Here is a 27,261-nt window from a genome sequence, read left to right as displayed (position 1 = left end):
CAGTGAATACTAAGGACTCTGATTACCTTTGAGGTTGACTGGTTTGACCTCCTTGCAGTCCAAGGGACTCTCAAGAGTCTTCTCCAACACTACAGTTCAAAAGAATCAGTTCTTCGGCACTCAGCCTTTATGGCCCAATTCTCACATCCATACATGACTACTGGGAAAAACCATAGCTTTGACCAGACAGACCCCTGTGGGCAAAGCAATGTCTCTGCTTTTTAATATGCTGTCTAGGTTGGTCATAGCTTTTCTTCCAAGGAGCAAGCCTCTTTTAATTTCATGGCTGCAGTCACCATCTGCAGTAATTTTGGAGCCCAAGAAAATAAAGTCTCTCACGGTTTCCATTGTTTCCCCATCTATTTGCCATGAAGTGATGAGACTGAATGCCATGATCTCAGTGTTTGGAATGTTGAGTTTTAAGCAAACTTTTTCACTGTCCTCTTTCACCTTCATCAAGAGGCTCTTTACTTCCTCTTTACGTTCTGCCATAAGGGTGGTATCATCTGCATATCTGAGGTTACTGATATTTCTCCCGGCAATCTTGATTCCAGCTTGTGCTTCATCCAGCCTGGCATTTCATATGATGTACTCTGCATAGAAGTTAAATAAACAGGGTGACAATATACAGCCTTGACATGCCCCTTTCCCAGTCCAAAATTGAGGGCGGGGCTAAGGATATATTCACTTGTAACACCCAGTACAATGGCTGGTGTCAGTAACTGCTTAATAAATGCCAATCATCATCTCTGTAAGAAGACCAACCTTCAGACCTGAATTTCTCATCACCTGCTGCATATCTCTCTGCTAAGTTATCATAATCACCTAGTTCAAGGATAAACTTCATTTATTTATCAAGGGTTAGTACAGGTGACTTTCACTTTCTTCTTTTTGTTGGACTTTTAAAATCTTGAGTAAATAAGAATTTAAAGTCACCTATACTAACCTTTGCTTCCCTGATAGCTCAGTTGGTAAAGAATCCACCTGCAATGCAGGAGACACTGGTTCCATTCCTGGGTCGGGAAGATCCCCTGGAGAAGGGATAGGCTACCCACTCCAGTGTTCCTGGGCTTCCCTTGTGGCTCAGCTGGTAAACATTCTGCCTGCAATGCGGAAGACCCGGGTTTGAGCCCTGGGTTGGGAAGATCCCCTGGAGAAGGGAAAGGCTACCTACTCCAGTATTTTGGCCTAGAGTATAGTCCATGGTGTTGCAAAGAGTCGGACACGACTGAGCAACTTTCACTTTCAAAATTACTTATAAAAATGATCTAGCTTTAAAAGATTCAAATAATTGCTTAAATCACATTCGCCGGCAGGTAACAAAAAGCTAAATCAAAGTACATGAAGCAGAAGAGGGGATTCTCCACAGATTCTGGTGTGTCCCCAGAGAGCCAAGAACAGGAATGCGTCAGCACCTGGGAAATCCTAGACCTGGAAACCCAGACTCCCTGAGAGCCCTGGCTCTCTCATTTTTCATCTCCAGCCCAGATAGCACAAGAGATGGCAGCAGGCAACTCCTCTAAGATTTACCATGGCTTCAGCCAGGCACTTCCCTACTTCCAGTCCCTGAACAGGCCCCCACCTGGACCATGTGATAGTAGCCAGAAGGAATATCACGTTATACTGTGTGGAAAACCGCACAATAACCCTGTGGGTTGCAGGCGGGTCTTTAGAAATTGGTGGACAGATGCTGGTGTGTTTTAAACACCAGGTAGCTACCATATAGACTTTGACTGTTCTCTTGCCTCAAAGTTACAAAATGCTTCCAGCCTTCAGGGTTCAACCTTAAACACAACTTTTTCTGTAAAACCTTCATTGATCTCCACTCAGCCAAGTCTGAACTCTTTTTTTAAATTTTCTTTGTGCTTCTCTGTGCTTTTCATTTTGCCTTATTTTATAGTAAGTTTGCTGCTGCTGCTAAGTCACTTCAGTCGTGTCCGACTCTGTGCAACCCCATAGACGGCAGCCCACCAGGCTCTGCCATCCCTGGGATTCTCCAGGCAAGCATACTGGAGTGGGTTGCCGTTTCCTTCTCCAGTGCATGAAAGGGAAAAGTGAAAGTGAAGTCACTCAGTCGTCCAACTCTTAGCGACCCCATGGACTGTAGCCTACCAGGCTCCTCCGTCCATGGGATTTTCCAGGCAAGAGTACTGGAGTGGGGTGCCATTGCCTTCTCCGATAGTAAGTTTACATGTCTGCAAAAATGACAGGAGTAAGAATATAATAAAATTAACTCTAGATTTTAAAATGAGACCAGAATGAAACTAACTCTAGATTTTTAAAATCAGTCCTATGCTACCTAGCTAGGACTGATGCTGAAGCTGAAGCTCCAATACTTGGACCACTTGATGCAAAGAATCAATTCACTGGTAAAGATCCTGATGTTGGAAAAGATTGAGGGCAGGAGAAGGGGGTGACAGAGGATAAGATGATTGTATGTCATCATCCTCATAATCGACATGAGTTTGAGCAAACTCTGGGAGATAGTGAAGGATAGGGAAGCCTGGCGTGCTGCAGTCCATGGGGTCAGAGAGTCAGACGCAACTTAGCAACTGAACAACAACGATACCTAGCTAGGTGACTTTGGACAAGTTATTTCACATCTGAACTAGTTTCTTCATTCATTAAAAAAAAAAAAAGTTAAGGAGTCAAGGACACAGTAACTCACATGTTCTTGTGAGGATGGAAGACATTGTGTGGGAACTCTAGGCACAGAGCCTGGCTTGGTAGATACTCATGAATTGCTAATTTTTTCTCTTCCCATTTCCCTTGCTGGGCTCTAAAGTCCTTAAATTCAGAATTTCCCACCGTGCTTATTAAATGCCTTAATGATAAGTAGGTCTTCTTCAAATGTTTGTTGAATTGAATTCCTTTCAGATTGTGTTCTGAGCCAGATTTAACCAGTAGTACTAATACTGAGAGGTTGACTAAATCGCCACGGCAACCCGTGAGATAGACTTTATTGCCTCTATTTTTCAGATGAGAAAACAAGTGCAGAAGTTCAGAATTTGCTGGAAGTCCAGTCTGTGAAGCAGTGGGGCGAGGCAGTGGCTCCAGGATCCTCCACCTCTAATCATCCCAGCTAGTGGTTTCTTAGGGGCAGAAAACATGGCTACCACAAAACACTTCACATTAGCTATTTTTTGTTTGAACTAGTTTACATTTTTTCTAGTAATCCAAACAAACGGTTGCTTGACTTCTTTATTCCTTTAATGAAAAACTTCCAGGAGACTTAGAAGCCTCCTATGGCTGATGATATAGGCTCCCTCAGGTGGCACTATTGGTAAAGACACATGGGTTTTCTCCCTGCATCAGGAGGATCCCTTGGAGGAGGAAATGGCAACCCACTCCAGGATTCTCGCCTGGAGAATCCCAGGGACAAAGAGAAGCCTGGTGGGCTACAGTCCCTAGGGTCACAGAGAACTGGACACTACTGAAATGACTTAGCACACACACGGCTGATGAAAATAGTCCCAGGAGTTTTCCAAAACTACAAATAATCGCTGTTGAGCATGAAGGGCTGATAGAGGCTCCATACTGCCAACTCCTAGGGCCCATGGACCATCTGGGAGTTTCACCTGGTAGATTTCCAAGCTGGCTGCCTGTGTAGCAACACCACTTGCACAGCTGTCCCCATAGGCAGCCCCAGGAACATGGGAAAAGTGAAAAATAGCTGTCCACTAAGAACAAGGTGAGAAATCCTGACCTGAGCTCTTTATTCTTAGACAGTTTCCAGTTATACTTCATTGCTGAATCCTGATAACTTTGTTAATTTTTCATTTTTTAATTATGTGCTTGGCTTTGTCAGGTCTTAGTTGCATCATGCAGGATCTTTCCTTGCAGCGTACAGAATCTCTAGTTGTGGCTTGCAGGCTTAGTTTCTCCAACCAAGGGAGATCTTAACTCCCCACTCAAGGATTGAACCCACGTCCCCTGCATTGCAAGGTGGATTCTTAGCCACTGGACCACCAGGGAAGTTTGTGTTAATCTCTTTATTATAGCTCACTCATCACCATGGGCTTCCCATGTGGTGCTAGTGGTAAAGAGCCTGCCTGCCAGTGCAGAAGGTGTAAGAGATGTGGGTTCGATCCCTGGGTCGGGAAGATACCCTGAAGGAGGGCATGGCAACTCACTCCCATATTCTTGTCTGGAGAATCCATGGACAGAGGAGCCTGGTGGGCTATGGTCCATAGGTTCGCATAGAGTCAGCCTTTGTTGAAGGGACTTAGCACAGATGCATACCAATCACCATGGGGTATCCAGATACCTGTGCCAGGAATGACTCAGTAGGTAAGGGGGAAAACAGAGTACGGAGAGGATCCAAGCAAACACTGACAACATACTTGCAGGGCAGCTATGTTTTCAGGGTATATTCACACGTATTTTTCTTCCAAAAGATCCTCTCCTCACCTTTGTGGTGAGGACACAACAACATTATCTCCATTCTACAGATGAAGGCACAGAGGTTCACAGCAGTGAAACGACTCAGCAGTGCACGTATGAATGTGTGTTACGACGGAGGTCTTCCATCTGACGCTACGCTTACCTCATGATGTGTTTGGAGACAGCAAGATGCAGTGGAAATTTCTGCTTGGTCATAGTTTGGAGAATAAATGAGGTTGATAAATACCCCCAGGAAAGCGGTACAAAAATGGACAGGAGAAACAGTGGGATCTGTTTGGCCAGGGAAGAATCTGAGTCTCCCCAAATTTGTGTCCTTCATGGGCCAACTCAGTGTTGGGAGTAGGGTGGGGCTGAGAGAGAGAATGGGATCAGCCCAGTCCCCAGGAGATGGCAGAGGCAATTATTCTGTCCTGGTGCAATTTTAGTTTTCCTTCCTCCTCCAGTGTCACACACATCCTTTCACAGTCACCCTTGCATCCCCATCTGAAATTTAGTAATTGGGACTTCTGGTTGACTGAGAGGTATCCACCAATAACAGCTGCTGCTGAAATTCCTCACATAAAAAAATCTTGTGCATTTAGATCCGGAATTCCAAGTTGAGCACGTCTGTTTTCTTCTTCACATTTAAAGTTCCTTTATATCCTTTCTTTTCTGATTTAAAGTGACTCTGCTCTTTTTGGCCTTCCCAGGTGGTGCAATGGTAAAGATTCTGCCTGCCAACGCAGGAGACCCGGGAGACTGGAGTTCCATCCCAGGGTTGGGAAGATCCCCTGGAGGAGGAAATGGCAACCCACTCCAGTATTCTCGCCTGGAGAATCCCATGGACAGAGGAGCCTGGCGGGCTCCTCTATAGTCCAGGGGGTTACAAAGAGTTCAGATATGATTTAGTGACTGAGCAGACATGCACTGCTCTTTTCATGATTAAGTCTCCCTGCCTCTGCAATTTAGTTTTTTAGTCATTTAGTTATGTTTGGGAAAGAATATTTGAGAAAAATCTCTCAAGAGAGTAGTGAATTTTATGAATTCTAAAATCTTACGTGTGAAAAAAGGAAACAACAAATTTTTAATCAAAGTAAGCAATAATGATAGGTTTATTTAAAATTTCCAGTAGAGAAAACCCACTAGTTTTGGAATAAAAGTACTCAATGTATGAGAGCGTAAGTGAATATAAAAGATTAGCAGAAGAAAAATAAAACCAAGCATAGTACAAAAAAAATTTTTTTTAAGTTTGAAATTGGCTTAAACAGGGATGTTCTTTAAATCCTCCAAATATTTAACAGAGTTACTAGGTTTGGCAAATCATTCACTTGAAAATTAAAGCCTATTTCTGTATTGTAAACTCCGTAAAAACTCCTTATTAAATTCAAGCAACTCCATTCAACTGGTACTGAAATACATAGGCAGTCAATTTTAGAACAGAAGGAATTATTCATTTGCCCTCACAGTTACATGAATTAACCAACTGCATAACTCTTTTTTTTTTTTGGAGAGGATGAGATAGAAGATGCAAAAAAAAAAAAAAAAAGGATAAAATCTCTAAAAAATTGAAACACAGCAAAATTCAGACATTAGTTTGTTTTTTTAAAGCAACAAACTGCATTTTTACAGTATTTTCTACATTTGTCACTTCCCTCTCCCCCCGCCCCCTTCAATACTCCTAAACCCACTAGTCTAATCAATTCTTACCTTTCAAATATTCTGTACATATATATTTAGCAAAGAGCGTATGTCTAACATTATTCTGACAGCATTATGGTCAGCATACAATTTTAGAAAGATTACTATGTATATCACCAAGATTAACCTTTACTTAAAAAACAAACAAAAACCTTTACTAAACGGATAGTTTTAAAATATTATGAAAACCCACGAAGAGAAGACTCCGCACGGGCTCTAGACCTGATAAAAACACACGTCAGAAAGACTATTAATGCTTAACTTCTGCCAAACGATGACCTTAAAGTGCCAAACACAAAAGACTCTCTTAGGATCGGTTTCCCAATAGGTGATTTGTCCCTGGCTTGGCCGTCTCTCCTTTAACTATACACAAAGTCCTGCTAAAAAGTATGCATTTTAGTTGATTTTACAATCCAACGTTACAATGTAAACTAAACAGGTTCTTGATATCAACAGGATGTTACCCCGGTTTTTCAATTTCTGAATCCGACAGTTGGTCACAGAGGTCAAGTATTGTCAAGGCTCCTTTGTCAGTTCAGATGGTTGTCTGACTCATCCATCCTTCAAGTACATGCAAGGCTCAATAGTTTTCCAGAGGCAGAAGCCTGAGGCGTTTAAGACACGGATGAAATAGGGTTATGAGGTGAGCCCATCTGGGTAAGAACTTTATCCAGCCATTGGAGGGGGCCGTGCAGATGGATCTCGATCCAGCAGGGGGTGCTAGTAACATCCTGGCGGTGGTATTCTGCTCCCCAGCCCTAGAAACAACAGTGGAAGTCATTTAACGTGCTTGACTCAGTGGTTCAACTTACGGAGTAAAAATAGCTCACCCAACCAGACGCTCCGATTAAAGATACCATTCTCTTCACAACACAGATGTGTACACATGATTTGGCAGACAATTTCATAGCCTCCCAAAGACCATATGTGGATTCCAATTAAGAAGCAGTGGTCTTAGGGGACTTCTCTGGTGGTCCAGGGTTAACACTCTGCATTTCCACTGCAGGGGGCTCAGGCTGGATCCCTGGTTGGGGAACTTATGATCCCGCGTGTTATGCAGTATGGCCAAAAAAATTAAAAAAAAAAAAAAAGAGTACGAGTCTCAGGGAATGAAAATTTTAAACTACATTATTAAGTGTTAACTGCTCAGTCATGTCCGACTCTTTGTGATCCCAAGGACTGCAGCCCGCCAGGCTCTTCTGTTCGTGGAATTCTCCAGGTAAGAATACTGGAGTGGGTTGCCATTCCCTTCTCCAGGGAATCTTTCCAACCCAGGGATTGAACCCATGTCTCCTGCACTGCAGACAGATTCTCTACCGTCTGAACCACAGAAGCCCAAACTACACTATAAGGCTGCTGTAACAGCCACTTTGTAACTTTCATTTTCATTGTCCATTATGTTACTGATACTATGATGACAGGTACTGTTAAATTCTTATCATCAAGAAAATAAGAAAAAAAGGTATGTAGGACAAACTGACATTCTGTTTCTCCCTATTCAGCCACTGACAGTTCCCTTGCTAACACAGAGCTCCTGACCTTGTGATCTCTAAGCACATCTGGCAGAAGCACTTAAGTATCCAAAAATCTATTAGTAACACCTAGCCAGTGACTTGGATCATTTGTCCAAGAGGGTAGCTTGCCAGAGACCTTCAGGATTTACTGAATTAGGACATGAAAGCTGACTGAAGAAAAGTCTCTATGAAAAAGAGAAAAATAATTTTGCTATTGCAAACATCAAATCCTTACAGGTGTGGTGGACGAAGGCATATGAGATACTGATAAACTCTTGTTTCCTGAGAGATGTCAGAGAAGGCTGGGTTCTCTTTATCTATCTCAGGAATTTTAAGAAATGTACCAGAATATCAGAACTTCCAGAAGAAACGTGAAATATATGAACCGCATAGGTATAAACATCCATGCATCTGTACATATATCAACATACTGCTAACTTTAATTAAAAGGTTTAAGTGTACGTTTCCTGCACTAGACAGTAAGTTCTTTGAAGGTTGGAGAAGGAAATGGCAAACCACTCCAGTATTCTTGCCTGGAGAATCCCATGGACAGAGGAGCCTGGCAGGCTACAGTCCACGGGGTCGCAAAGAGTCGGACACGACTGAGCGACTTTCCTTCCTTCTTTGAAGGTAGAGACCAGATCTCACTTATTTTTTATCTCAAACACCTAGCACAGTGATTGGCACAAAGCAGAAGCTTTAGAGATACTTGCTGAGCTGAAACGACTTAGAATTTTCACATATGGGGAATTTACTGTGCAAATAATTTATAAAATACATGTTTAAAGTCCAAAATTGATCATCTTCACAAAATAGTACAAAATCGGCTATTAATATTATTAAAATGTTTTATATCCTTTCTCTAAGATGCTGAGGGAAAAGTATGTAGTGCTTATGCTAATAAAGAACAAGGCTGTACAGTGATCACATTTTTTGTTGTTAATATAGTAAGTAGCTGCCCGTTATCATGTCAGCAAGAGGTTAAAATGTTTAACTCTCCAAATCTAGCTTCTCAGCCTTGTCCTTTATAGCTTGTATAACCCTTCATTCCAGTCCTTATCAATTTATATTATAATTAAACACAGAATGAGCCATCAGCATCTTGAAGCTAGAGACTTTAGGTGTTTTATCATCTTTGTATTGCTATTTTGGAACGGTGCTAAAAAATGTTTCCTGAATGAATGAAATGCTAATCTATTTTTAATGCATGTCTTTGATTATAAACACTTTTTATTAGTGTAAAGGTGGTTTTCACTTGTGTAAAAGTAAATAATTAAAAATCTGTAAAAGTAAAATCATTAAAATTGACTGGGTAATCAATAAGAAATAAATTTGAGAAGAAAGTCAATTGGAGCATTACAGTCGTAAATTCTCCTAGAGTGGTCCTTTGATAATAATAATGGACTCATCAAGGGACCCCAGTTCCCTAACTACAGCCACCCATTTTAAAGATAATGAACAGGGGGATCAGGAAGGAATCTCTGGGCCTTAATCACACAACAGAATTAGAACATGGATCTTCATGTTTTATTTATTATATTTCCTCCCTTTCAATAAAAACAATAAACACAAAAAATGCTGGCAAGTCACCATCCTAATTTTAAAATTCATTTTAGTCAAAATGCTAAGTCAAAAATGAGGGACTTCCCTGGTGATCCCTGATGCTGGGAAAGATTGAAGGCAGGAGAAGAAGGGGATGACAGAGGATGAGATGGGTGGACGGCATCACCGACTTAATGGACACGGGTTTGAGCAAACTCCAGGAGACAGAGGACAAGGAAGCCTGGCGAGGTGCAGTCCAAGGGGTTGAAAAGAGTCGGACATAACTTAGTGACTGAAGAACTGTAACTGGTGGTGCAGTAGTTAAGACTTCGCCTTCCCGTGCAGGAGCTATGGGTTCGATCCCTGGTCAGGGAGCTCAGATCCCACATGCCTCGTGACCCAAAAAACCAAATGATAAAACAGAAGCAATACTGTAACAAATTCAATAAAGATGTTAAAAATGGTTCAATCAAAAAAAAAATCTTAAAAAAAAAAAGAATAAAGTTAAAAAAAAAATTAAACCGTGCACATTAATAATGGATGAGAAAGCTCTTTGTAGTCTCACAGGTATACAGCATATGGGAAAACCTCTCTAAAAGGTAGAAAACCTCCTTCAGTACTTGAAAGGTACCAGACTCGGCTGTAAGAAACTGCTGAATTATGTTTCAAGAAAACAAACACTAAGAGGACACAGTGAAACTCTCCTAACATGACTCAGAGAAGTAGGGAAAAAATGATTTTCAGGGAAAAGTTATCTCTGATGTAAAGGATGATTAACAAAGTAAGGTTCCAAAATTATCCTCTGTAATAAATTCATCACAGAACAGGTCTAACAACAAGTTCAGTGAGCTTCTGAGGAGAGGACATGAAAGGTGATTGCCTCGCCCAAATATGTAATTAGTTTTGCTACTGAGGGTAACAGAGAAGGAAAATCTATGTTTGAGAATTCAGAGACAAGTCAGCCACAATAAGTTGGCGGTGGTGGTGGTGGTTTAGTCGCCAAGTCGTGTCTGACTCTCTTGTGACTCCACGGACTGAAGCCCGCCAGGCTCCTCGGTCCGTGGGATTTTCCAAGCAAGAACACTGGGGTGGGTTGCCGCTTCCTCCTCCAGGGGATCTTCCTGACCCAGGGATCGAACCTGTGTCTCCTGCGTTGCAGGTGGATTCTTTACCACTGAGCCACCTACTGACTTATAAATTTAATCAGATATTTGAACTTTTTTTACACTTTGATGGCATCTTAGAATTTTTACTTCTCAGAGGCAGAAGAAGAGGCAGCAAAGAAGTCGATTCTGGTGAACAATGTCTATAACCTTCACCCTCCTCAAACCTAACAGCATAATCTTAGTGCGGAGGCAAGGGCCTTATTAAACTCTTGAATTATAACAAAATTACAAGCTTTCCTGGAACCATTAAAAAAAATCCTGAACCAATTAAAAATAAATCCCTGTGTGATGAACTTTTACTTTCAAAAAAAACTTTGACTCTACAAAAAAAATCACTTGCTTATTGTTGAAACAAAAGCACCAAGTGTTCATCATCATAAAAATACTAACAAATATAGAATTAAGAAAAAGAGGGGGGTGTTTATAGGATTGATCTCATAAGACAACCATGCATTTAGAGTATGTATGTTATATATATATAACATAGTCTAATAATATTACAATAGATAAAATAGCGCTACTCAAATGAGGAAAAGTTTTAAAAAGCCTATTATTAACATTTAACACAAACACTTCGACATTCCAATGATATTTTCCCAATAGTTGACATCTTATTAAAGGTTAAAATGGCTAGATAATAGGTTGGTGTCTACAGACACATATCAAGAGGATACAGATTTACATATAATGCAGAAGTGCATTAAACCCTGACCAGAGGAATCAGAACCACTTACCTTCACAAAGCTCATGCGAATAGTACACATCTTTGTGAGCTCGTAGACTGTCTCGAAGCCGTGGTTCACAGACTGTGCCAGTAACTGAGCAAACTCTTGGTTATTAAAAATTTTCAAACTACACCCACTCGGGATCTTGCAAACAGTAGTGGGATGAAATCCGTGATGGTAGTTGCAGTTCCGACTTTGCACAAAAATACTACTGTCACTGAGGCATTCGGCATATACCTCACCTCCAACATAATAAAGATGAACTCCTGCGGGAAGACAAGCATAGAGTGTGGTTATTATTGCTTTTCACAGCTGACAAGCATCGCTGTAGCTTCAGAATGTAAATTTACACGGTTATTAGATAAACATTCTCCAAGTCTTGCACAATTGATAAAATCTTAGTTAACGATATTAGTTAATACAAAGTCCATATGTCAACATGCATGTCTAGACAGTTTCTAGAAAATATTTAATAACACAGCAAAGTGTGTTAACTTAAAAATCAGTTAACAGAGGGTAGCAATTTCATTTTGAAAAGCATTTAATGTCCTATTTGGCCACGGTTTGAGAGCACAGTCTCGCTTAAAAAATATAGCATAATAAAGCTGGACTTGATTATAGGATTCTACACATATTCATCATATAAGCTCTCTTGTATTTATTCTGCAGCTAAGCTGTTCAAAAAATTTTAGGGTAAGGAAAGGGAGGATCAAGAGGAGTAAAGGAACCAGAAAACCACAGGTGGAGGAAGTATTGCTGAGAGCTGAAAGAAGGAAAGGTCCAGGGAAAAAAGCCCAGAAAAAATCATTCAGTGTAGAATATGATCTCGCTGAATTATTATCTGCTCCAAACTTCTTCCAGTGAGATCTTGAGTGCCAGGAGTGTAGGAAATTGATCTTATCCAATCCTTAAAAAAAAAAAAAATGAAAGGGGAAAAAAAACCACTCTGACAAAGCCCCATATCATTACAGGCCACCCAGCAAACAGAGTCACATCCCATGTGGCTTTCAACAATGGACCTTGCAGGTAACTCTGGCAAGGCTTAGTCAGTGCTAAAACTATTGTCTTATCCAAAATACTGTGTGCTGTGTTTATAAGTATACACAATGGCTAAGATTCCTGTAACAATTAAATCGCTGCTGGAGCAGAAGCCCATTTTTCTGTCTGATGTAGAGAAAACAGTTTGAGGGTGTGTGTGTTTGTTTTTTTGCTTTTTTCCTGATTATAAAAATGAGGAATTTTCATTTTAGAAAATTTAGAAAGCAAAGCAAAATATATAGAAGCAGAAAACATGATCACTCCTTTAGTGGCCCAGAGGTAGTAACTATGAATACACATCGTTTTGGGTCTTGGCTATCACTAAACTTCCTTTGCGAACATTTAACACATTTCCATGACTGAATGAACACAACAATTTATTTAAAGGATTCTCCCATTACTGGACCATTCTGTCAATGCTAATTTTCTGCTATGATAACAATGCCATGATCAATGTCGCCACATAATCCTTGATAATATCCTTAAGAGAGACTCCTGGAAGTTAAGTCATTGGATCGAAGGCTTTTGATTCACTTTGCCAGAGTGCTCATATCAATTTACATGTCTCCAGCAGTAGATGTGTGCCTTTCTCATTTCACCCATGCCAGTATTGAGTCTGAGTTTAAAACACAACAAAATTCCCCTAATTTATAGCTGGAAAACAATATTGTTTTAATTTGCACGTGAGTCTGGATATGTGCTCCTCTGCTTACTCACCATCTGTGTTTCTCTTGTGGATTTACTGTTCATATTTCTTACCTATTTATCCCACCGGAGTTCCAGTATTTTAATATTTTTTATGAGCTGCACATATAGGAAAGATATAAATAATTTATTTCCTATTTGTTTCCCTGCTAGTCCTTTGTCTTTTAATTTTGTTCATGCTATTGTTTTTCTTTAATCCACAGAAGTTTGAAATCTCTAAGTAGACAAATCTCTTGTTAACTTTTCTGTTGCTTTTTATGCTTAGAAAATCTCTGCCTCTCTGATCAGTATATTTTCTTCGAACTTTTCAATAGCTTGCCTTAAAATAATTCAACTCATTAATCCACCTGCATATGTCAACTGAGGTCAGGGTTTGTACTCTTAGCCTCCCTGCAAAGCTAATTTTGTTATTACAGGACCATTGAAACAGTCTACCAATTTGTTATGTTTTACCCAACACACATTAAACTTTTATATATAGTACAGCCTTAGTTTATTTTATTCTATTGCTTTGTCTACATACTGATTTAACTGTAGCTTCATAATCTTTTATTAACCCTCACCTCAAGATTTTTTTCTTTACTCCTCCATTAAAAAATTTAGCTATTTTCACTAATTTATACCCAGGGATCCAACCCAAGTCTCTCAAATTGCAGGCAGATTCTTTACCGTCTGAGTCACCAGGGAAGCCCCTTTAATACATACTTCCAGATAATATGCAGAATATACATCTTTCAACTTTCAAAAAACATCACACTGTGATTCTGACATGGATTGTTTTAAACTATGAATTAAATTAGGAAGAATGAATATCCTTATAATGCTCTCACAATATTAAGTCTTGTCTTTAAGGAACATCAACTGCCATTTATTTATTCAAACTTTCTTTCTCTCTCAGTTAAATTTGGTTTTCTTTATATAATCCTCATATATCGCTGGTTCAGGTTATTTATGCATTCTGTTGCTGCTAAGAATGTGATTTTCTCTCCATTATATTTTTCTAACTGGTTTTTGCCAGATTAAAGAAAACTGATATACAATTTCTAAAAATAGATTCGTTAGCAGTTTCTAGATAAACGATCCTATCATTTTACTAGACACAATCACCGTAAGTAATTTTGAATGAGTAAAAATGGAAGGACACTCATAAGTTTCTGGTATGACTGAAAATTAATAAAAACTTCCTGGAGAGTAATTCGGCAAAATACATCAAGAGTTTTTGGCCTTCTAATTTCACGTCAAGAGCCGATCCCAAGAATATTATCAATTAATTATATCATCTACAAATAATGATAATTTTGGCTTATTTCCATTATTTATAAATCTTCATTTGCGTGCTTCTAGTCAAGGCATCTGGAATGATTTTAGCAGCATTCCCAGAATGTTTTCTTCCTAATTGCTATTAGGAATGTTCCAGAGTACAATGGCTTTTTACTACTTTGCAGTAATGGTCAACTTTAGAACGTAATGAAAAATATGTTCCTCTGTCCCAAATGTATGCAAAACTGTGTTTATATATAGTTTCAGGGGTTTACAGACCACAGGAAGATATCTATATGCTATGAACCTAAGTTCTGCATTCCATCATTAAATGTGTAGTTTAGATTTTTTTTTTTTGCCTTAACCATACTAAGGAACTATCTATCAATTCCTGCTTTAAGAGGAGTTATTTTTGTTTCCAGGATTAAATGCTCAACTGCATCTCCAATGTCTTTTAAGGATCTATTAAATAACCTTTTAATTTGGTTTAAATTTCACAAGAGGTCATTTAAAAAGTTTTTACTCTGGAAATAATTTCAAGCTTAGAGAAACAGAACAAACAACAAAGAAAAACAGAACAAAGAACACCCATAAAACCATTATCCAGATCCATCTGTTGTGACAATACACTCCATATGTTCATCATGGGTACCTCCCTCCATCTATTCTTCCACACACACCCTCACATACACACACATGTGTATATATCCTGACACAGGACTCTCAGATGGATAGATGTCTCTCTCCGTTGATCTATAAATATAAAAGACATACATAATTTCTTCCTGGACCATTTCATGATGGCCCTTTACCCCTAAATACTTAAGTGTGTATTTCCTAAGAAGAGAAGTCTTCTCTTACAAGCCACAGTACAGTTAGCAATGCCAATGCACTTAACATTGATAAACTACGTCTATCCTTCCTACCACATATTCTAACTTTGTCTGCTAACCCCAATAATAATCTCTGTAGTCTTTTTTTCCCTGTATGGTACACGGTCATGACCAGGGTCAGATTACTACAGAGCTGTGGTATCTCATCAGCCTCTTTTTAATCTGGAATAGTCTCACATCTTTGTCTTTTGACATTGATATTTTGGAAGAATACAGTCCCTCCTCACCCTTTTTAATGGAATGTTCCTCATCTGTGGTTTGTCTGAAGGTACCCTGTGATTAGATTCAGATTTGCATTCTCAACTGGAATTCTCTGTAGGTTATGTTACTTCCTCATCAGGGTACCAAAGCTGCAGACATATGATAGCCACCTGCCTCTCACTGGTGATGATAATTTTGACCGCCTAGTCAAGTTGTTCTCCAATTTCTCCAGGATACAACAACTGAGTTTTACTCTCCCTTGTAAGTAATAGGCAGTCTGTGAGGAGACACTTAAAAATCATACAAATACCCTGATTCTCATAAAAAAATTCTCTCTATACTTAGCATCCATTGACGATTCTTGCCTGATGGGCTGCAAAATGGAGACTTTCCACCAACTCACACTATATCTAGCCATCAGCCTTCACCATTCATTTACTTATCTATTATTGGTATGGACTTATGAATTACTATTGTTCTCCAGTGGTTTAAAACTCATCACTGTATTTAATTATTTCAGTGTTTCAACTGTCCAAGTTGGCAGGGGAAAATCACTTCAAGTTGGCTCCTGTCACATGCCTCCATCATGCGTTCATATTTCTTGACTTTCGGACATAACAAAACATTCTACACTCATCTTGTGCCCACCTGTTCCAGCCTTGAAGTCAGCCCTTTCTCCAAAGTCTGGGCTCCTCTCTAGCAGCAGGGTGTCAAGAAGTGATGATCTGATCACTGTATGTGCTTACTGTTGGGTATCTTTGCCTCTTGACCCTTTCAGCATATGAATCAAAAACTATATGCATACAGATCGAACCCAGCAGATGAATCAGAAACTATATGCACGCAGAAACACATCTATTGGATTGGTCCAAAAGTTTGTTCAGCTTTTTCTGTAACGTGGAAAAAGATCTGAACTTTTTGGCCAACCCAATACATAGGCCTTCATAGACACACATATACAGGAGACCACAAACATGCATGCACACACACATATACACATTACTAAAATCATAACTTCACACTAGAACTTCCACAGGGTTTATTTTTTACCCTCCTCCACACCTGTATGTCTCTTATACTACAGTGAAAACCCAGGTTCCCCACAACATCCACACATTTAGTTATTTGCTTAATTTTATAATATGAATACATCTTAAAGTTTCATAACTGTTTCCTTCATTCTGCCACTAAAGAGTTCAGGATATGTTTGTTGGCACTCTACCTTACCTGGCCCAGGCCAAGGATATGCAAATACTATGTTAGTCGCTCAGTTGTGTCCGACTCTTTGCGACCCCATGGACTGCAACTCACCAGGCTCTTTTGTCCATGGGATTTCCCAGGCAAGAATACTGGACTGGGTTGCCATTTCCTACTCCAGGGGATCTTCCCAACCCTGGGACTGAACCCAAGTCTCCTGCATTACTACTATATTCATAAGTTATTTTGAATTTTTTTTTCCAGTAAGTTAATGTATTCCACTTAAAATACATTAGAGTTTACTTGTTTGCATTTGCTTTAGTTTTAGGTTGTAAAGAATTTTTAACAGCTATTTTGTTCTGCAGCGAAACATATGATAGAATAGTATCCCCAAATAGCACATCACAATTTCAACTAATTAAATAACAATTATGAGTCAGTAGACCACAAAAATCACTGATTGGGAAATGAAGAACTTCCTGATGACACAAATTGAAAAAATATTTACAGACTGGAGCAGGTATCTGGCGTTGGCTCCAGGAATGACTGTCGCTCAGTTCTGGGGGAAGGAGAACACAACACACAGACATTCAAGAGAAGCTCCGGTGAAGGCTCACCTTTCCCGATGTGCCGCCTGGTGTTTTCGATGGTGGAATTCCGGTTAACGTTGGAGAGCAGCCCGAGGCAGAAGCGGTTCTTGTTGTTGGAAGGATCGGTGAAGCCATCCACCAACACGCTCGTGGAGGAGGCATGGAACGCTTCGCCCACACGATTATTGAGCTCGTAGTAGACAATGGAGCACCAGTGTTTCGGTTCCTCATAAGCAACTGCCTGAACATCTGCAAGAAAGGAAAGCTTCCAGTCAACCACGGGGAGCCCCAGGCGTTCGAAAACTGAAACTGTGGTGTAAAGATGGCTCAGGCTCTGGAATGAAGACGTGACACAGCCACCATTATTATCATGTACAGAGTTTATCTCTGATCTCGGAAGCAGGTACTCCTGACTAAGTGGGGCATTCACCTTCCATTGGAAGATGATTTTCTCTGATGGCCATCGGATCAATAAGATGACAGCTAGGCACACAGCAGTATGTGCTAGACACTCCTAGTACACTGCTGGCTCTATAATTTGCCAAAATGGAAATGACCCCACCACTGACCCTGGCTCACCATCTAAAGAAAGGCAACAAATGGCAAGTGAAAAAAACAAGTGGGGAGAGAACAATAGAGGACAGGAAATATGCCAAAGGTGCTGGCACAAAAAAGGAATGACTCTGGACAATGCCTCAGTATGCTGATGCTTTTTCAAAGCAATGAAAATCAGTTTCTAATTATTGATAAGAAGTTACTTTACTTCACGTTGCCAATAACTCTCACAGTTACAGCCTTGCTCCAGTCCTCAAAGTCAGGAAGAAATCTTGCCAGCTGGCCATTCTTCCTGGATGAATCATATCTCTCTCACCCAGATTTCATGCTAACTTCCTTATATTTGCTTTAAGTCATGCAGAGCAGGTGTGTTTTGTCTCTCCATTCCCAGAATGGGCCAACAATGGAAATTACCCAACTTTACTGACAGGATGCAGCTTGTTAAGTCAAATCTCTTAAGACTAACAAATCTCCAAACAGAACATGCTTCTAAACATTTGCAACTAAAAGGTTCTAAAGATAAGTTCCTTCTGCAGTAAAACCTCTTATATCACTGCTTTAGAGATTTCAGGAATACAAACCATATATTTCCACTGTGCCAATATGCAATGATCTGAAGTTTTTATGAAGCCTGAAGTATACAATCATTTAAAAAAAAAAAAAAAAGAAAATCCATGTTGGAAGCATGAACTCTGTTAAAGGAGAACGACCTCTGTGTTCTGAACATCAACCTTCGTGAATATTAAAACGCTCTTTACTTTAGAATAAGGAAAAGAAATTAAGAAAAATAATCATTAAAAAAATCCATCCATACATTAGCTGCTTTATACACTTAAGCAGGTGAGTTGAAACCAAACACCATCTTCCATGATTGCTAAGTGTCATCCCATGTCAATCAGCTGTTATTTCAATCAGCAATGTTCTTTCAGATTTACAGGTGCCAAATCTTAAAGAAGGCTGCAACATCATTAAGAGAAGGCTTTAATCAGCTACCAGGATCATTCAAAGTACTATTCATCTAGCTTGGAAACTGACAATTTTTTTCTGTAAATGGCCAGTAAGGTCTTGGAGGCCACATGGTCTCTATGGCTGCTATTCAACTGTGCCCTGCTGCTGCTGCTAAGTCGCTTCAGTCGTGTCCGATTCTGTGTGGCCCCATAAACAGCAGCCCTCCAGGCTCCCCTGTCCCTGGGATTCTCCAGGCAAGAACACTGGAGTGGGTTGCCATGTCCTTCTCCAATGTATGAAAGTGAAAAGTGAAAGTGAAGTTGCTCAGTCGTGTCCGACTCTGTGCGACCCCACAGGCGGCAGCCCACCAGGCTCCTCCGTCCATGGGATTCTCCAGGCAAGACTACTGGAGTGGACTGCCATTGCCTTCTCTGCAACTGTGCCCTAGCTGTGCAAAAACAGCCACAGATAATACGTAATGAATAAACATGGCTACGTCCCAATAAAGCTTTATTTATAAAAAATAGGCAACAGGCTGTAAACTTCCTTTCTAATGGGGAAGCAATTTTAAGCCATTTAAAGGAAAAATTTGAAAGCCAATTAAAGGTCTGTTTTCTGAAATCAGACATTTTGGGCTTAACAGCCATGGCCGCCGGTCCACACGCTTGTAACTGTTTCAGGCTGTGCCCATTCTTTTCTGTTCCCCAAATACACATTCCAAAGATGTGTGAGATAGTTATTTTCCCCAACCAGAATCTTTGTCAGCTCATAATTAGATGTTTGAGAGGATGTTCCACAGATTATCGAAATCCAGAGTCAGTAAAAAAATAAAACACATAGCCAATAAAAGGTATAAGAAATGTTTATACCTTAAAGAGGTGTAACTTCCAATTTATTGCACTGCACATTGAAGGAAAATTCTCTTGAGTTCATCATCAACTTTGAAAAACTTAAAAAATATCAGCGACTCTGACAAAGTCTGAGGTTATTTCCAGTCCTTTACTTAAAAAGGTGCTAAGAATGAAATAAGACATACCTAATAATGAACTTGTATTTTAACTTCAATTTGCATTCTTGTTGTTTAGTCACGAAGTCAGACTCTTTGTGACCCATGGGCTGTAGCCCGCCAGGCTCCTCCGTTCTTTGGAATTCTCCAGGCAAGAGTACTGGAGTGGGTCAAGAGTACTGGAGTGGGTTGCCGTTTCCTACTCCAGGGGATCTTCCCAAGCCAGGTACTAAACCTGTGTTTCCTTCATTGTAGGCAGATTCTTTACCACTGAGCTACCTGAGAAGTCCTTCAATTTGCATTAATTGAAGCAGGCACACATGGAACAAATGCTATTAGTTTGGTTCAGCTGCCACTATTCTAGATGAGGGCCAGAAAGAAGATGGGGCTTATGCATATTTATCCTGACAACAAAAGAAGCTTCTGGAAAGCCTTGTTATATGAACTTTTCATTTTGGAAATCACCAGTGAAAACTCTACTTCAATTTTATACTCATTTTTTCCCCCTCAACATCCCTTTGTCTTTCATTTAAAAATATTCTTTCATCACCAATTTGGAAGTATTAAGTACTAAGGCTCTAAACAGATGGCTGCACAATTATATTTAAACTTTCATTAGCTAAATCGGTGTGTCTGTTCTTCATATAAAAGGTTTATTTGGAATCCAAGGAATTCTTTCTACTGAAATTCTTTTATTGTAAGTGCTCTTTTTCATATAGCTATCTTTTTCAAGACTAATAAAAATTTGTGAGAGAAAGCAACGTTTGGACAGAGAACTTCAGATTCTAAAAAGAGAATAAGCAGCAGTTCATTTTACCTCCTCTGTTGATTTCTGAGGGCAGAGAAGGCGCCATCATATTTGTGTCCATGGGTTGAGAGCCATCCTGGGTCATGGGGTCTTCAGGAGGCAGGTAAGCAGGTGGGGGTGTATCTGCTACAAAATTTGAAAAAAAAAAAACAAAAAAGACTTGTTTATCCTTAGTAAACACACAAGTTTAAAACATATATTCTCTTCCATGCTGAAATTCTTAAGAGATTAAGTGGTCACTTCACCCTCCCCATCTGGATGATACAGACATTGGGCTTGGTGTATGCTTTTTGAAAATGGCTACCATCTCATATTCTTATATGACTGTAGTGAAAATTCAGTGGGAGGAAAGCATTGTTGACCAGTTCTAGAAGCTGTCTGCCTAGGATCACTCCTTTGTAAAACAATCAGAACAGCATTTAAACATGCTTGTACACAACCCAATTTCAAAGGACCTCTGCATTTTGTCATTTCCCCGGTGGATGGAAAACTTTTGAAAGCTACACAGGACTTCAGAAAAGGAGCTTCAAGGTCTCATGCATTAAATCTATGGGCTCTTAGGAATTTACCAACTGAGTTTCACGACAGCCAACTTACTGACTCAAACTGTGAATTTCCCATGACTTCAAGAAGACTGCTAGGACCACCTAACTTCCTATCCACTCAAATAATCACTTGTCTCTAGCAACAGAGTAAGAGGAAATAAATCAGTTTGTCACAACTATTTTCCATTTCAGAATTTTTGTATACATTTCTTCTGGAAAGTTCACAATCAACTGGCAAATAAGACGCAAACAATGTGATTTTTGAAATAACACTAACACAAGTCTTGTGCTTTCACATTTTTCACTTTAATTTTTTTTTGATGTGGACCAATTTGTAAGTCTTTACTGAATTTGTTACAATGTTGCTTCTGTTTCATGTTTTGGTTTTTTTGGCCAGGAGCCATGTGGGATTTCAGCTCCCGGACCAGGTATCAAACCTACAGCCCCTGCACTGGAAGGCAAAGCCTTAACCACTGGACCACCAGGGAAGTCCCAGTCTTTTACTTTCTTAAGTAAAATAAAGGGTATGGCTTTCCCACAAATAATCCTTTGTGATGGAGAAACGAGTTCCTCAAGGCCCATCCATGGTGAGCCCATGGTACCATCTAGCACATATGACAGAGCAGGAAACAAAGGTTCACCTTAACCAGTAGCCTGGATGAGTACTTGACACCACTCAGGGCAATCGTCAAATACAAAAAGCTAACACGGCTCTTGCAGGGGTTCTCAGTGATTTCCCAGACTGACTCTCCAGCTGAATCACACCCTGGCCACGTCCACCATCTCCCCCACCCCCACCCCCTCACCCCACAGCTGCTATGAGCTAGGCCCCAGAGCACACAGACAGGACCGCGGGGACCTGATCCAGATGCCTTTCCTACCCTTTCTACAGCTTTTTAAAATTCAGCTTCTTCCCTGCAGCTGTAACACTGCCTCTGTTTTATTTCCAGCCAAAAACGAAGACAAAGAGCCTCCTCTGAGACCAAATCCAATAAATTTCTGCAAGCAGACTGGTGAAAACTTCATCAACCCCCTGTGGCACCAGTGGGAAGGACCGGATACTGCGGGTGATGCTCTGCTCTGTCCATGAGGCCCTCCTCCCACCCCTCCAGCTTTCTCTGCTCCTTGCTTCCTCTGCTTGGCCTGTGCCTTCATCCCTGACAGCCCGGGACAAGGTGTAAACTCAAGCAATAATCTTCAGTATTTTCCACTCTTGGGGCTACCCTGAGTCTGCCACTGCTTCAAAGCCGCCCCAAACAAGCTCCTTGCCTCTAACCTGTTCCTCAAACTCAACAGGTCCAGGAGGCGACAGAAAATCACCAGATGATATGAGTTGGATTTTGAAATAAATCTATCTCCCGTCCTCAGTTTCTGATTGAAAAACAAGCCAGTTCAATATCAACAGGCTTAAAATGTAAAAAAGCACTAAATACATAAATAAAAGATAGGAATATCAAGCATGGGCCACTTTTCAGTTTTGGAGAAGACACTAGCTCTGCTATCGAATTCAAATTTGCCCCCAAACATTTCAATATGTTAAACATGCTTGCCCACTCATTTTCCCTTCTTGAAATGTTAACAGATGTCAAGTGTATCTTTGCTTAATGTACCCTCTGTGAGGCTGACTGGCTAGAAATCTGGCACTAATCATTTTTATTGTTCTGAGATGCTGGCTTATTAACCTATAACTCGAAAAATATAATGTCCTAATTAATCATTTAATTGACAGACATTACACCCTCAGAGAAGTCTACAGAAGGATAATGGTCTTTTGTCTTTGCTAAGTTAAACAAGCAGACGGTTTACAGTTCTTCTGTTGCAAGTCCTTTGTTGTTCAAGTGTATGTTCCTCAGGATTACATCACCACTTAAACGAATTTAATTAAGTGTGTGTGGGGGGTGTGTGTGTGTGAGATCCCCCAGGAAATATCTTTTCTGAGGTTGCACTTCTGACGGTTTTTTTCCCTTGCACGAAAACAGCAAATGTGTGCAGCATGCTATTTTTTTTTCCGCTCGCTTTTATCAAGAGCAAAGGCTGGAACAACCATGCCACTCCCAGAAGGATGCAGCTGTTTCAAAACCTTTCAAAAATCAAACATGAAAACGTATTCAAGCATCTGCGCCAGACGAATAAAACACCGCCTTGCTTGGCTACGAGGTGTCTCCTTTCATTCAAAGTTGTATCCTGAGTTTCAGAGCACAGTGCCGTGTACCAAGGCTGGGGAGCTTCCCCCATTCCGGGAACCTGGCTTCCCGACGGCACTGTGATGACGCATCTCACTGACCACAGAACATCACCGAACGCAGCAACCTACCTGGCATCTGAAAGGGGCTTCCTGGGTCTGAGCTGGTCGGAGAGTGAGGGTACGTGCTGCTGCTGCTTCCAGGAGAGTTGGGGTAACTGCTGTTGGGAGAATGAGGAAACGGATGGCTGTTGGGCTGCTGGAAAGAATCCGGGAAGGTGGCGTTGAGTGGCATGTGAGGCTCATTTTGCCCTAAGTTGCGGAACTGAGCTAAGAGGCTGTGCTGAGGATTGTATTCGCTGTGTCTTGGAACCAGTACTGGAGGAAGAACTGGAAAGGGGGAAAGGAAAAAAAAAAAAGAGGGACCAAAATGAGAATGATGAAAATCTTTTAATAAGGTCACACTAAAACACAACAAAGTTGAAACATAGTCTGCAAGTCACAATAAGTTATTTGAACCTTGTCGTGCTGCCAACTCAAAAGCACCATTCAAATGAAAAGCCCCATTCAAATGAAAAGCCATTTCCCACTCAGGAACAAATGCGGTAAAAAACGATGGTCTGCTCAGAATCATTGATGGCCTAGCCCGAGACCTGCAGTATCAACAAAGTGCCCAGGCAAAGTCTGCAAAATACATTCTTTTACGTGAAAAATGTTAAACGTCCCCGATTCTTAATTTTCTCACCCACTAAAAAGCAAGGCACAAAGAACATACATCGCCATTGACAATTCCAGTTTACTTCCCTGGCTGAAACGATTTCACACTTAGAGAATTAATAATATTTATTGAATGCTGTGAATTAGTCACCACAAATGTTTTAAAATTAAGTCTTTATTGAATTTGTTGCAATATTGCTTCTGTTTCATGTTTTGATTTTTTTGGTTGTGAGGCCTGTAGGCTCTCAGCTCCCTCACCAGGGACCGAAACCGCGCCCCCTGCATTTGAAGGCAAAATCCTAGCCACTGGACCACCAGGGTGGTCCCCACTCAGCACAGATGGTTTAAATGCTCACTTTAAACCAAAGGAAGCGTGCTAACAGTAACTAAGGTTGAGAGGATAAATACAACGGGCAGTATAAAATCCAAATGCCAATGAAGATAATTAGATAAAATATGATGTTTTGTGCGACAGACTTCATAGTGTGTCCTAGTAGTCACACTTCATGAACACTTTCCTCTGAGGATCTGAACGTATTTACCACTTCTCAGCAATCCTTATCACTACCTGATAGGTAAAGGAAGCAATACAATCTGCATTTTACCAACTGAATATTCAAGGTACAAAGGTCAAAAAAATGTACACACTAGTAGAGAAGGAAATAAAACAAGTCAAATCACTACCCAAAGCTCTGCATGTTAGGAACCTAAGGAGTCAAGAATTAGCATGGTTGTTCTCAATCTCCAGAAAACTCCAGAGGCAAAGCCACTAGAAGGGCGATGAGAAGGGAAGGGATGGGCTAGCTACCAGAACCCTAACTGGGTTGTTCCCAAGCTTCTTGTCAGGGTCACCAGATGGCTCCTTCCCAATAATAAAGGTCCCTGGAATCCCTACTGCTCTTGTGGCCTTGGTTAGAAGGAGAAAAACAGTCCATTTGGTAAACTGCACGAGAGAAGAAAGGAGATTTAAAATCTGTTATTGTTATTGGGAGTTAGGACTCAGAATACATTTTCCCCAAGAAACCATATTTAGTGGCATTAGGAATTAAGTAGATTTTTAAGGGCCTTCTGGTGAATCTATCCATGGCTTATATCATTTCTACAGGAAAAAGTGCTCTTAACACTTGGATTATAACTGAATCATGAGCTGAAAATTGTTTAAGTAAAAATTGGTTTCTGAAGGTGTTAAAATGTCTCATATGCTGTATCTTAAACGTCTCCATAATCCTCCGTAAGATTCACTTATTTCCCTACAACTTAATCCCTTAGAAACAAATCATTTTAGTGTAATAAATGTGTTTCCTTTTTCACACAGTGATGGGAGTTTGTTCAAATCAAAAGCATGATTGTTACTTATAATGGAAAAGAATCTGGAAAAGAAGGTATGTGTGTGTGTATGTATGTATGTAGCAGAATCACTGCTGTATATCTGAAACGAGCGCAACACTGAAATCAACTATACTCCCATTAAAAAAAAAACCTACGGAGAGAAAAAAAGGAAAATGAAAAGACATAATTCTTCCTTTTACCCTTCAGTAATCACTTGAAATGTAAACTACTTTGGTTGAACAAAAAGTTCCCAATAGTCAAAAGCACTTCTCCAACACCAACAGAAATCTATTGGGTTGGTTAGAAGGTTCATCTGAGTTTTTCCATAAGATGAACTTTTTGGTCAACCCAATATATTCCAAAATAGACACATGCTCTGAACTAGTGCAATACCTTTAAATTACCTACACAATCGAACACTTTCCCTTTTCTTTCAGCTGTTACAACTTGAATTACCGCTTCCCAATTTGCCTTTATAGTCATCTAACTATAACTTCTCCATTCTGATCCTTACCTTTAAAAGCTAGAAAATACTGGCCTCTAAACCCTCCCACCAACAGGAGCACCAGACAGCAACAGAAAAATCAATTCATCTCTCTTCTCTCACCCCCCACCCCTTACTTGGGCTCCTGTTTCAGCGACTCCTATTGCCTAACAGTTTTAGAACTGGGCATTTCTTTCCTCCCCGCTGCCTGCAGGGGAAGGCAGGGGAAGGCAATGTACTTCTGCACCTCCGGTGGATGCTCTGCGCACATGTCCCCGTGTACCTGCTGTCTGGTGTGCAGCAGTCTGGCTCTAAAGCACAGGTCTGCCCTTGGTGTACACCACAGGCGCGATCAATCAGCGTTTGTACGTGACCTCGGAAGTGGACCACCAGCTACAACAAAGCGGCACTCTACAGATGAACTTGACAAGATCAATACCCTTTTTCTCACTTCTGATTATTAAAAGATGAGATGATTTTGCCACTCCTGATGTAGGTACAGGTATATTTTAATGAACTTAAAAAAGGTATTGAGGTATTACACATCTATAGTAAAATGTACAAATCTTCATATAAATGGAATTATATATACCCTTGTGTCTGGCTTTAGTTCAACATGATGTTTGTATGATTCATCCAATGTTGTGTGTAACATCTCATTATTTTTATACATTACAATTTATTTACTCAGATTCACATCTATTGAGTCTGTGATGCTATCTAACCATCTCATCCTCTTCTCCTTTGGCGTTCAATCTTTCCCAGCATCTTTACGAATGACATGGCTCTTAGCATATTCTAGAATTAACTTCATACTACCTATAGAGATCTTCCTGATTTGGTTTTATAGCTAATAGCGCCATAGTTTATTCAACCTATCTCCAATATCTGGGCATTTAGATAGTTTGCAATATTTTAAACATTATATACAATACTTCAATGAATAATTCCATGTACATACTGTAGTACTGTTAAAGGTGTATCCTTGAAGTGGAAATACTGTGTGAAAGGGTAAATACAGATATAATTTTGTTACTGTCAAGTATCCATGAGTAGGGGTTGTACCATTTTGCATAGCTACAAGCAACAAATGAAAGTGATTTTTCCCCCAAAGTCTCCTGAACAGACTATTTTGTCAAGTTTTTTACTTTTTTGACAATTGGATGGGTGAAAAAATGGTAGGCATTTTGGTGCCCTTTTATATTTCTATTTATATATTTTTTCATGTTGATCATCTTTTCATGTACTTCAGAAGACCTATTTTAGTCTTCTTTTGTGAACTGTCTGCTTGTATCTTTTGCTCATTTTTGGTCTTTCCATTTTTCATTAAAGATAAACAAATCATATAAATATATAGGCAAATATAAAATATCTTATATACTATATGATATAATATATAAAATATATTATCTATATATAAGATATTACATCTTATCCATATAATATCTTATCTATATATCTTATATATATTAGAGCTATCAGCCCATGATAGATTATGTTCCAAACAGCTTATCACAGTCTGTCAGTTTGCCTCTTGACTTTGCTTATGTGCAAGTTTATTTTTTGGTGGTCAATTTTTTTTTTTAATTGCATGTGGATTTTGAGTCATAGAAAGTCATCTTCTACACCCAGGTTGTAAGGAGGAATTCATCCAAGCATTCTTCCAATGCATGTAAGGTATCATATTTTATTTAAATCTCTGATTCATCTGGAGTTCAGTTTATCTATACCATAAGGAATAGATCTAATTTTATCTTTCCAAATGGCTAGCCAGC

General features: G+C 39.9%; 1 protein-coding gene across 5 annotated transcripts in view; it reads right to left on the bottom strand.

Annotated features, from left to right (window-relative positions):
* Positions 1 to 5,464: 5,464 nt before the first annotated feature.
* The window catches only part of SMAD1 (SMAD family member 1), an 80,240-nt gene continuing 58,443 nt past the window's right edge, over positions 5,465 to 27,261 (bottom strand). For 3 of the 5 annotated variants that reach the window (XM_081544220.1, XM_081544221.1, XM_081544222.1), the window contains 5 exons: positions 23,089 to 23,346; positions 20,239 to 20,355; positions 16,940 to 17,161; positions 11,038 to 11,294; positions 5,465 to 6,839 (listed from right to left, as the gene is read on the bottom strand). In XM_081544220.1, the coding sequence (XP_081400346.1) occupies positions 6,696 to 6,839; positions 11,038 to 11,294; positions 16,940 to 17,161; positions 20,239 to 20,355; positions 23,089 to 23,346 (998 nt within the window). In that variant the 3' untranslated portion in view covers positions 5,465 to 6,695. The remainder of the gene's footprint in view (positions 6,840 to 11,037; positions 11,295 to 16,939; positions 17,162 to 20,238; positions 20,356 to 23,088; positions 23,347 to 27,261) is intronic. The other 2 variants (XM_081544223.1, XM_081544224.1) reach the window with 1 other exon arrangement.

The sequence above is a fragment of the Giraffa tippelskirchi genome, chromosome 11, assembly GCF_054371585.1.
Source record: "Giraffa tippelskirchi isolate mGirTip1 chromosome 11, T2T-mGirTip1v1.2.pri, whole genome shotgun sequence".
In the NCBI taxonomy this organism is placed as follows: Eukaryota; Metazoa; Chordata; class Mammalia; order Artiodactyla; family Giraffidae; genus Giraffa; species Giraffa tippelskirchi.
This window is presented reverse-complemented; position numbering and strand designations above follow the sequence as displayed.